This window comes from Rhinopithecus bieti, unplaced genomic scaffold, assembly GCF_001698545.2.
Source record: "Rhinopithecus bieti isolate Rb0 unplaced genomic scaffold, ASM169854v2 scaffold_13317, whole genome shotgun sequence".
NCBI lineage: Eukaryota > Metazoa > Chordata > Mammalia > Primates > Cercopithecidae > Rhinopithecus > Rhinopithecus bieti.
Window position 1 is genome coordinate 1,133,695 of NW_016807516.1, and position 10,359 is coordinate 1,144,053.

The following is a 10,359-nucleotide window of genomic DNA, read 5'->3' on the forward strand; positions in this document are numbered from 1 at the left end:
CCTGTCAGCCCGCGGCCGAGCCCGCCGACATTACCTTCTCCAAGGATGCTGGTCTCTGCACCGCCAGGGAGCGGGCCAGTGACAGGACCGTGTTGAAATAGAAACCCCGCGAGGCGCAGGAGCCGGAGCCGCCGCCGCCGCCGCCGCCGGCGCCTCCGCGGGCCGGGGCCGCCGCCATCACCTCACGCGCCGCGGCGCTCCCCGCCGGCTCCCCGTTCCCGGCCAGCAAGCGCCCGACCTCAGGGCGCAGGCGTAGGCGCATCCGGCTTTCCCGCCACGTGACCTCTTAGTTACCGACCCTAGATAGGGCGTGGCTGCGGGGCGGGCCCACCGCTGCAGGGGAGAGAGGGAATGGACAGTAGGCTGTAGTTGCGCGAGCCGGACGTGGGCCCCCCCCAGCCGACCTGCGCGATGGTCGGCTCCGAGGGCGGGGTCACGTGCGCGCGACGCGCGGAAGGAGTTCGCGCGACGATCGCGGGGTCGGAGGGCGGGGCGAGGCCCTGGACGGCGGCGGAGGCGGTGCTCCTCCGTTTCTTTCTCAGACCGAGAGCCGCTCCGGCATCATGTCAGCTTACCCTAAAAGCTACAATCCGTTCGACGACGACGGGGAGGACGAAGGCGCCCGGCCGGCCCCTTGGAGGGACGCCCGGGACCTCCCCAACGAGCCCGACGCGCCAGCGGACAGGCAGCAGTACTTGCGGCAGGAGGTGCTCCGCAGGGCTGAGGCCACGGCCGCCAGCACCAGCAGGTCCCTGGCCCTCATGTACGAGTCCGAGAAGGTTGGGGTCGCCTCTTCCGAGGTGAGCCTGGGGCAGGGCTGGTGTGGACCCGCCGGTCTCTGCGTTATCAAACGGAGACGAGAAATGTTTTGCTCACAATCTTGAGAATTCTCAAGTTGCCTAGCATAGATTCTTGCACCTTAGTGACTCGGTGGTGGTAACAATCTGTTAACTATGTGAAGGTGCATCTGGGGTACTTGAAGACAGCAGTTTACCCCAGAAATCTTCCTTAGCTGTTAGTCTAGTTAGTTGATTTTTTTTCTTACGCCTAGCTCACGGGGAAACGCCAGATTATTTTCTGTGCAGGTGAGTAAAAATTCCGAACAGCAGGTCCTGGGTTAGGGAAATGGAGAGTCTGTTTTTTCGACATGATTTCCTGTGCAAAAGTCTGGCACGGGGTTTCGGCCATTCTTTCCGGAGTGAGCCAGAAGGAGAGGACTATGTGCCTGCAAGTATCAGGTGGTACCCTGAAGCGTCAGGGCAAGTGGTCCACCAGTTCTTTCCGCGTCATCAAGCACATCTCCACCTAACCAATAGAGATATTGAAGTCCTGTCCGCCTAGACAGTTGCCGAGTTGACCAAAGTCTGAGTTTGGTTGAGTCCAGGGCCTTACCTTTACTTCCCAAATCCTAGACACACAGTGTGTGGGTTAAGAGTCTATTGCTCCAACTCACCTTCATCACTTCTTCTCATCTTTAGATTTCACAGAGTAGTACCTTCAATAACAATTATTCTGGCCAAGCGCGGTGACTCACGCCTGTAATTTACCCAGCACTTTGGGAGGCCGAGGCAGTCGGATCACCTGGGCTCAGGAGTTCGAGACCCGCCTGGGCAACGTAGCGAAACCCTGTCTTCACTAAAATTAAAAAAAATTAGCTGGGTGTGGCAGCGCACCTGTAGTCGCAGCTACTCAGAAGGCTGAGGTAGGAGAATCGCTTGTACCCGGGAGGCGGAGATTGCAATGAGCTGAGATGTGCTGCTGCACTCCAGCCTCGGCAACAGACCGAGATTCTGGAGGGTCGTCTTTTTTTTTTTTGAGATGGAATCTCGCACTGTCACTCATGCTGGAGTGCAGTGGCACAATCTCGGTTCACTGCAACTTCTGCCTCCCGGTTTCAAACGATTCTGCCTCAGCCTCCCGAGTAGCTGGGACTACAGGCACGCACCGCCACACCTGGCTAATTTTTTTTTTGTATTTTTAGTGGAGACAGGGTTTTGCCATATTGGCCAGACTGGTCTCGAATTCCTGACCTCAGGCGGTCCGCCCGCCTTGGCCTCACAAAGTGCTGGGATTACGGGCATGAGCAACCGTGCCTGGTCGAGAATTATTCTTTATTGTACACCACATTCTCTCTTCAGCCTACTAATGAAACAGTTTTGTCTGGACAGAGTTAAAAAAAAAAAGGTTTAAAAAAATGTAATAAGCTGGGTGCGGTTGCACTTCTGCAGTCCCAACAATTTGTGAGGCCGAGGTAGGCAGATCACTTGAGCACAGGAGTTCGAGACCAGCAAGCAAAACTCCCTCTCTACAAAATTTTAAAAATTAGCCATGCATGGCGGCATGCGCATGTTGAGTGCAGCTACTCAGGAGGCCGAGGCAGGAGGATCGCTTGAACCCAGTATGTCAAGGCTGCAGTGACCCATGTTCATACCACTGCACTCCAGCTTGGGCGACAGAGCCACACCCTGTCATTTCCCTTTGCTATTTTCTTGGGTTACTTTCCTTCCCCACCTCTCTCTGTTCATGTGTCTCTCATTGATCCACCTCCCTGTGTTTTTGTTTTTGTTTTTTTTTGAGACAGATTCTCGCTCTGTCACCAGACTGGCGTGCAGTGACACCAACTTGGCTCACTACAGCCTCCGCCTCCTAGGTTCAAGTGATTCTCCTGCCTCAGCCTCTTGAGTAGCTGGGACTATAGGCGTGCGCCACCACGCCCAGCAAATTTTGATATTAATAGAGATGGAGATTCACCATGTTGGCCAGAATGGTCTCGATCTCTTGATCTTGTGATACACACACCTTGGCGTCCCAAAGTCCTGGGATTATAGACGTGAGCCTATAATCCTGCGCCTGGCCCACCTCCCTGTGTTTAACTGTTGGTTTTTTTGTTTTGTTTGAGATGAAGTCTCACTCTGTCACCCAGGCTGGAGTGCAATGGCGTGATCTCAGCTTGCTGCAATCTCCACCTCCCCAGTTCAAGTGATTCTCCTGCCTCAGCTTCCTGAGTAGCTAGGATTACAGGCACCTGCTACCACACTTGGCTAATTTTGTTTTGTTTTGGTGGTTTTGTTTTGAGACAAAGTCTTGCTCTGTCTCCCAGGCTAGAGTGCAGTGGCGTGATCTCAGCTCACTGCTACCTCCGCCTCCCAGGTCAAGCGATTCTCCTGCCTCAGCCTCCCGAGTAGCTGGGATTACAAGCACCCACCGCCATGCCCAGCTAATTTTTCTATTTTTATTAGAGATGGGGTTTCGCCATGTTGGCCAGGCTGGTCTCAAACTCCTGACCTTAGGTGATCTGCCCTCCTCAGCCTCCCAAAGTGCTGGGATTACAGATGTGAGCACCGTGCCCGGTCCTAACCTTGTTGAGGAAGTTTTGCTTGTAGTTCTTACATCTCATACCTACTGGATTCTTATGTTCCATTCTAAATAGCAAGTCTCGACTTAGATTTGGGAGGATTGCCTGAGATTTTAGAGCCCTGGTGAATGGGTCACATGATTGAGGATCTCAAGCACAAGGAAGTCAACTAACAACTATTTGAGGAGACATCTTTGTAAATTGAGAACAAATAAAGTAGGAAATCAGAATGATTCAAAGTAGGGCATTGTGGCAGAGGATAAACTTGAATCTAGCTTTTAAGGCTGAGGTTTACACAAGAGGAGTGAGAATAAGGGATGTTCTTAGGGAAGACAGGTGAATGTGCAAACATACTGGCCCAGCAACAGAGCTCCTGGGTCCAGAGAAGGGATGCGATAGACTGGGTGTGTTAGAGGACAGGAGATGGAGGAGGTAGCTTAGGAGCCCTTCAAGGTCATAGGGAAAGTTCTGATCTCATAACGCAGGAGAGGCAAAAATATAGGTGTGAGTTTGGTATAGATTATGATGACATGCCCCATGCTGCCCCCAAAGGTCTTTCTATGCAGCGGGGACTATGAGAGCAGAGGCAGAGTGGCACTTCAGGCATATAAGGCTTGGCCAGGCATTGCTGTGAGAGGTACAGTGTGGTCATGACTGGGCAGGTGACAGGTGCTCTTGTCAGTGAGACAACACGTTGGAATTTTCCAGGATTGGATCAGTTCTCAATTATGAGAAGTCCTGAGAGTCCGGAATGACCTACATCCCCACCCCACCCAGTGTTCTCCAAGTTGTCTTTGTTTTTTCTCTTTTGTTTTGGGGAAGGTTTTTTGAGATGGGGTCTCACTCTGTCAACCAGGCTAGAGTGCTGTGGTGCATTCTTGGCTCACTGCAGCCTCTGCCTCCAGGTTCAAGTGATCCTCCTGCCTCAGCCTCCCAAGTAGCTGGGACCACAGGTGCACGCCACCACACTCAACTAATTTTTGGTATTTTTGGTGGAGAGGGGGTTTTGCCATGTTGCCCAGGCTAGTCTCAAATTCCTGAGCTCAAATGATCTGCACACCTCAGCCTCCTAGTGCTGGATTACAGGCCTCCAAGCTGTCTGGCCTCCAGGCTGTCTTTGAATCACTCTAATCACTCTTTCATTCCCTTTGGGGTTGGGATGGGGACAGGGGAGTATGAGCTCTTTCAGCCCTCAGTGCACAGTGTGGCTTCCAGCACATTCCAGTGTACCCTGCTAACCACCCAACTTAGACGGGTGCCTCCTGGTTACCCAGCACTGTGAAACATGTCAACACATGACAGATTTATGTCAAAGATGAGGACTTTACAAATAATATTAGATTGGGAGGATCATAATTCAGTCCCAGCTTGGCAGGAAAATGGCTTAATTAAGTCACTTCTAGCAAAGAGAACTGCCCTTCTCCTACTGTGAAACCTGACAAGGTCTGTTTCTCACAAAGGCTCAGGTCACAGGCTGTGACCACAGAGGAACAGAGGAGAAGCAGTGGGAGCAGGGCAGGTTTCCCCAGGCCGACCTCATAGGTGCTTTATAGAACTACAGGGAGGCTTGTAAGCCACTCATCTCTTTCCCTGTTTGGTAAGCATGATTTCTTCTATTCTTTTCCTAAGGTTTAATTTTTATGAAGAGATATTCCAATCACATGATTAAAAATTGAAAACATACAAAAGAGTGTAGTCTTCTCCCACTTCCCTCCCTATCCTCTCTCTGCCCCTAAGGCAGCCAGTCACTTTCCCTCTTTCATGTTTTGGGGAGATAATGCTGTGGATAAAGATGGGGTTTTTTTTTTTTTTTTTAAGTGAAGTATTCTATACATTCTGGTCTGCATGTGCTTAATACAATGGAGGTTGTTCCACACTAATATGTAATGAGCTGGGCTTTCTTTATGGCTGTGTTGTATTCCATTGAACAAATGATTTCTATTTATGCGGCCTGTCCTCTAATTATGAGCATTGAGGTTGTTTACACCTTTTGGTGAGTCTATTTGCATCCTACTTGGACTTTTTTTTTTTTTTTTTTTTTTTTAGAGACAGGGTCTCGCTCTGTCTCCCAGGCTGGAGTGCAGTGGCCGGATCTCAGCTCACTGCAAACTCCGCCTCCCAGGTTCACACCATTCTCCTGCCTCAGCCTCCGGAGTAGCTGGGACTACAGGTGCCCGCCACCTCGCCTGGCTAGTTTTTTTGTATTTTTTAGTAGAGATGGGGAACATGGTTTTTGTACACCCTTTCACCACTCCCAACGGAGGAGACCCACCTGCCCAGGACACTCCACTTCCCCTCTTGTAGCTAAACTTACTCCACTGAGGTTTTCTGGGGCCCAAGATCTCGGTTCAGGGGAGTCCAGCAACAAACATTAGACCAGGGTTGGAACAGCTGGCACAGTAACATCAATGGAAAGGGACAGAGTTTGAGAGTTCAAGCATGATGCACTCAGCAGCCACCGCCAGCACATCCTCCACACCGTCTCATGCAGGGGTCCACCCATCTCTGTGTCTTTCCAGCACACAACAGTCACCCACACTGGGCATTCAGTTCAGAGGTGGGAGAGAGGAGGACACCCCTCCTAGCCCAGGAGCAGAGGCCTTCAAGGTGTCCCGGGAACTTAGAGTAGATACATTGTCAAAAGGTGGTATCCTCATCCTCAGCAATGCTGGTCTTGGAGCAGCCCACTCCAAATTAAGGGCAGTACAGACCAGAGTCAGCCCTCTGAGGCAGCCTGTGGTGATGCTGATGCAGTCAGAGTTCTTAGCAAAAGCTGATGGATGGGGACCGGCAGCTGCTAGATTAAGTAATTCCTCAAATTTGTAAATGTCAGCTGTGGAAGAGGAGCAGTCTCTTTCTTGCTCAACTTTCTACCCCCACACTTCTCAACACAATGTCCTTAAGCGTCATTGGCGCTCCTGAAATAGTTGCCAAATGAATAAGTGACCTGGGGAAGGAAAGGAAGGAGGGAGGGAACAGAAGATTGCCTGAAAAAGGAGGAGAGAGTGGGGTGGAAAGAATGCATTGAGCTGTGTGCCTTGGTTGCAATGCCTGTCCCATGACCAGAAAATGCATCCCAACGCATGGCAGGCTGTGTCTAGCAGGTGGGAGGGAGTCTGGTAGAGAAATGGCATTGGACCACATATTCACCACTAGGTCTGTTCGGGATTTATTCTTAATTAATTTTTAGTAAACTATCAATGACTGAATTTGACCACTGATGGCCGGGTATGGTGGCTCACACCTGTAATCCTAGCACTTGGGGAGGCTGAGGCAGGTGGATCCCTTGAACCCAGGAATTCAAGATCAGCCTGGGGAACGTAGTAGAACCCTGGCTTTACAAAAAATACAAAAATTAGCTGGGCGTGGTAGCACACGCCTGTAGTTCAGCTGCTCAAGAGGCTGAGGTAAGAGGATCTCTTGAACTGGGGAGGTCTCAGCAGTGAGCTGAGATCATACCACTGTATTCCAGCCTGGGTAACAAAGTGAGACCCTGTCTCAAAGAAAAAAAAAGAATTAGACCATTGATCCTAGGCCAACTTGCTGGCTTGTTGGCTGTAACAGGATGCCTTCTGAGGATGGGCTGGTGGTTCGAGCGTCTGGCTGCTCCTTCCTGGGCGTATCCACTCACAGACGTATCCACTCACTTGCCACACTGTCCCAAGGAACCTTGCTTTGCTGACCAGGAAACATGCTGTGACAAGCTGAGCGGCCATCTGCTATACAACTTTCTGCCTCCGAGGTGTTCTCAGAGTGAAAAGTGTTGTAGGGAGGTGTTTGGGGGTTCCCAAGACCACCCTCAACTTCCGTGATTCACTGGAAGGCTGCACAGAACTGTTATACTTACGGTGGTTTCTTAACGATGAAAGGATACGATTAAAACCATCAAATGAAAAAAGTGCATAGGGCAGCGTCCAGGGGAAACCAGGCACAAGCTTCCAGTTGTCCTATCCCCATGGAGTCATGGGGACAACACTTCTCTAAGCAGTATGTGACAACACAGAGTATTGTCAACCAAGGACCCTCACTTAAGCTTGGGTGTCCAGAGGTTTTGGGGGTCTGTAACATAGGTATGGCTGAGTATAGTCTCCAACCCCACCAGAGGTCAAGCTGATAACGTGTAGCCCAAGGCCACTATCCTATATTACATTGTTAGCATAGTCTGTCTGATCTGGCCTAAGCTTAGGCTCACTTAAACAAGGACACTCTTATCAGGCAGGATATTCCAAAAACAAGAAACCAGGCTAGGGCCAGACTTCTCTTTGGAATGTGGAGTGTATGGACAACCTAGAGCTGCTGAGCTAGCCTTTTACTCAGCCCCAGGTCAGCCTGCACACAGGTGGTGAGGGGCACCAGCACTAACGCCTTTGCCCTTAGTGGTTTTTCCTCGCCCTGAGACCCAATTTGTCTCTGAATCCACCCCATACTGTGGCTGCCACAGTCAGAGCCCCAGGTTTGAGCATGCGCCATGGGTGCTTACGTATTCCTGCCAGGGCTTGTGCCTGTGCACACTCCCTTGGGAAAGGAGAGACGAAACAAAGGTAAATTTCAGATTTCTAGATTCAGCTCGCTGACTCCAGATTGGCCTCCATCTACTTAGGATGAACCTTACTTATCAGAACCTGAGTTTCCGAGCTCAGTGTGAGAAACACAGTGTTGATGCCCTTCCCTAGAAACCTGGGGAGGACTCGGTCACGGAAGCCCACCTGATGTTATAAGATGTGTTGGCTGTGAATTGCAGTTGGGATCTGGTGATCACTGCTGCCCTTTGAAGGCCTTAGCAACATCCTGTGGGTGTTCCCTGCAGAGTCCTCTGGGTAGCCCCACTCACTCCCCACACAGTTCCTCCGCCCTTGCACGAGCTGCACCCTCTGCCTGGTGCCCTTGCCCCACCCCAACTCTTTGTTGTGGTTTGTTTTTAAGAAAACTAAGTCCGAATGGACAGGACCCCCAACTTTCTGACTGCTTAACTTCTCGGTCTCTCCTCCAGCCTCAACAGGGAGCCTCTCTGACCCCCACCTTAAGCTGGACAAAGAGTCCATGGGGAGAGGTGACTCTGTGTATATGTGTTTGTGTGCATGCGTGCAATAGCTTTATTTTCTGCCTCCCCCACAAGACTGTAAGCTCAGTGAAGCAAGGACTCATCTGCCTTCCTTGGATTCCCAGCATTGCAATGCTGTCAACAAATGAAAAACAGATTGAACCTCACTCATCTTGCTCTCTGTTAGACTGTAAACACCATCAGGACAGAGGCTTGGGATTGCTTCATGGACAAAGAGAGAACTCTTGTTGGGGTTCAAGGGAGTAAGAAGAGCGTCACCTGTAATGCTTAGTAGTCACTGAAACAAGGAAGCGCTTTGCATGTGCGTCCTTTACGCTGAGGGCACCTGCGGAGCTCACTTCCCTCGCAGCCACTCAAGTCCCTTCAGGGACCTCATTCTCCCAGAGGAAGGTGGAGAAGATGTGCCGTGGCTCTGTGGAGGGGGGTGTGGACATGCCTCAGGACCCGGAGTGGTTGAGGCCTGTCTTGGTGATGCCTGGGGCACAGGTGCGTGCCCGGTGTGTCCTTGCAGACTGTCAGTGTTCTCTTTTTTCTTTTTTTTTTTTGAGACGGAGTCTCGCTCTGTCGCCCAAGCTGGAGTGCAGTGGCCGGATCTCAGCTCACTGCAAGCTCCGCCTCCCGGGTTCACGCCATTCTCCTGCCTCAGCCTCCCAAGTAGCTGGGACTACAGGCGCCCGCCACCTCGCCCGGCTAGTTTTTTGTAGTTTTAGTAGAGACGGGGTTTCACCGTGTTAGCCAGGATGGTCTCGATCTCCTGACCTTGTGATCCGCCCGCCTCGGCCTCCCAAAGTGCTGGGATTACAGGCTTGAGCCACCGCGCCCGGCCTGTCAGTGCTCTCTTTCCTGGTATTTTGGTGTTTGCTCTGCCAAACCCTTCTTCCTCGTTGGTTGGAACTAGGTCACAAGCACATTAAGTCTGGTCATTTCCTCTGCCTTCTGGGGGTGGATTTTAGCAGAAGAAACACCTCCTCCCTTGCTGGCCTGGTGACCTCCGGTGAACACTAGCTTCCAGCAAACAGAAACTTCCAGAGGCCAGAGCAGCACTCACTCGCCTGGTCTTCCAGCCTCACATGCAAGACATGCCACCCTCACAGACTTCTCTGTGCTTCCATCTAAACATCTAAATCAGCCGTCTGGTTTCCTTAACAGTAGCACAGACTCTGGGAGTTTGAGAGAATGTGTCGCTTGTGAATAGGAGAAAATAAGTCCATACTGGGGAAGGTAGCTCTCTAAACTGAGATGAGGAAGTCAGGGTGGGAGGGTGAGTGGTCATGGGTTGGCCCTGATGGGAGGAGCTCCCCATAAGGGAAACTGAGGACACCCCTGCTAAGGTGACAGCAGAGTCTTGGCCACCCCTTCATTCCCCAGCCCCCAACCTGGCTGCTGTGAGTGCCTTTCATCTACAGATTATTCTGTCTTCTGCAGCCTGCAAAGCTAGCTGGAACTGGACTGTTAGAAAAACATGTAGATGCTGGAGAAAATCTCTTTAATTCTAATGGGTAGCTCTGCCTTATTCCAGAAAAGACCACAGTATGGACATGAAGATGATAAACTTGAGGTGATGGAAGAAGCAGAAACACCAGATATATTAAGAGCTCTTTTTGCTTTTGAAAACTAGCCCTGGCCGGGCGCGGTGGCTCAAGCCTGTAATCCCAGCACTTTGGGAGGCCGAGACGGGCGGATCACGAGGTCAGGAGATTGAGACCATCCTGGCGAACACGGTGAAACCCCGTCTCTACTAAAAAAACACAAAAAACCAGCCAGGCGAGGTGGCGGGTGCCTGTAGTCCCAGCTACTCGGGAGGCTGAGGCAGGAGAACGGCGTAAACCCGGGAAGCGGAGCTTGCAGTGAGCTGAGATCTGTCCACTGCACTCCAGTGTCCGGGCGACAGAGCGAGACTCCGCCTCAAAAAAAAAAAAAAAAAAAAAAAAAATACCCCTTG

At 51.3% G+C, this 10,359-nt stretch overlaps 2 protein-coding genes across 2 annotated transcripts in view; one reads left to right on the forward strand and one right to left on the reverse strand.

The window, feature by feature from the left end:
- Nucleotides 1–286, reverse strand: part of PI4KA (phosphatidylinositol 4-kinase alpha) — a 158,908-nt gene extending 158,622 nt beyond the window's left edge. The window contains exon 1 of the mRNA XM_017882573.1: nucleotides 35–286. Coding sequence (XP_017738062.1) covers nucleotides 35–262 — 228 coding nt within the window. The 5' untranslated portion in view covers nucleotides 263–286. The remainder of the gene's footprint in view (nucleotides 1–34) is intronic.
- A 155-nt stretch (nucleotides 287–441) lies between these two features.
- SNAP29 (synaptosome associated protein 29) overlaps nucleotides 442–10,359 on the forward strand; it is a 30,343-nt gene continuing 20,425 nt past the window's right edge. Inside the window, exon 1 of the mRNA XM_017882576.1 lies at nucleotides 442–800. Coding sequence (XP_017738065.1) covers nucleotides 564–800 — 237 coding nt within the window. The 5' untranslated portion in view covers nucleotides 442–563. The remainder of the gene's footprint in view (nucleotides 801–10,359) is intronic.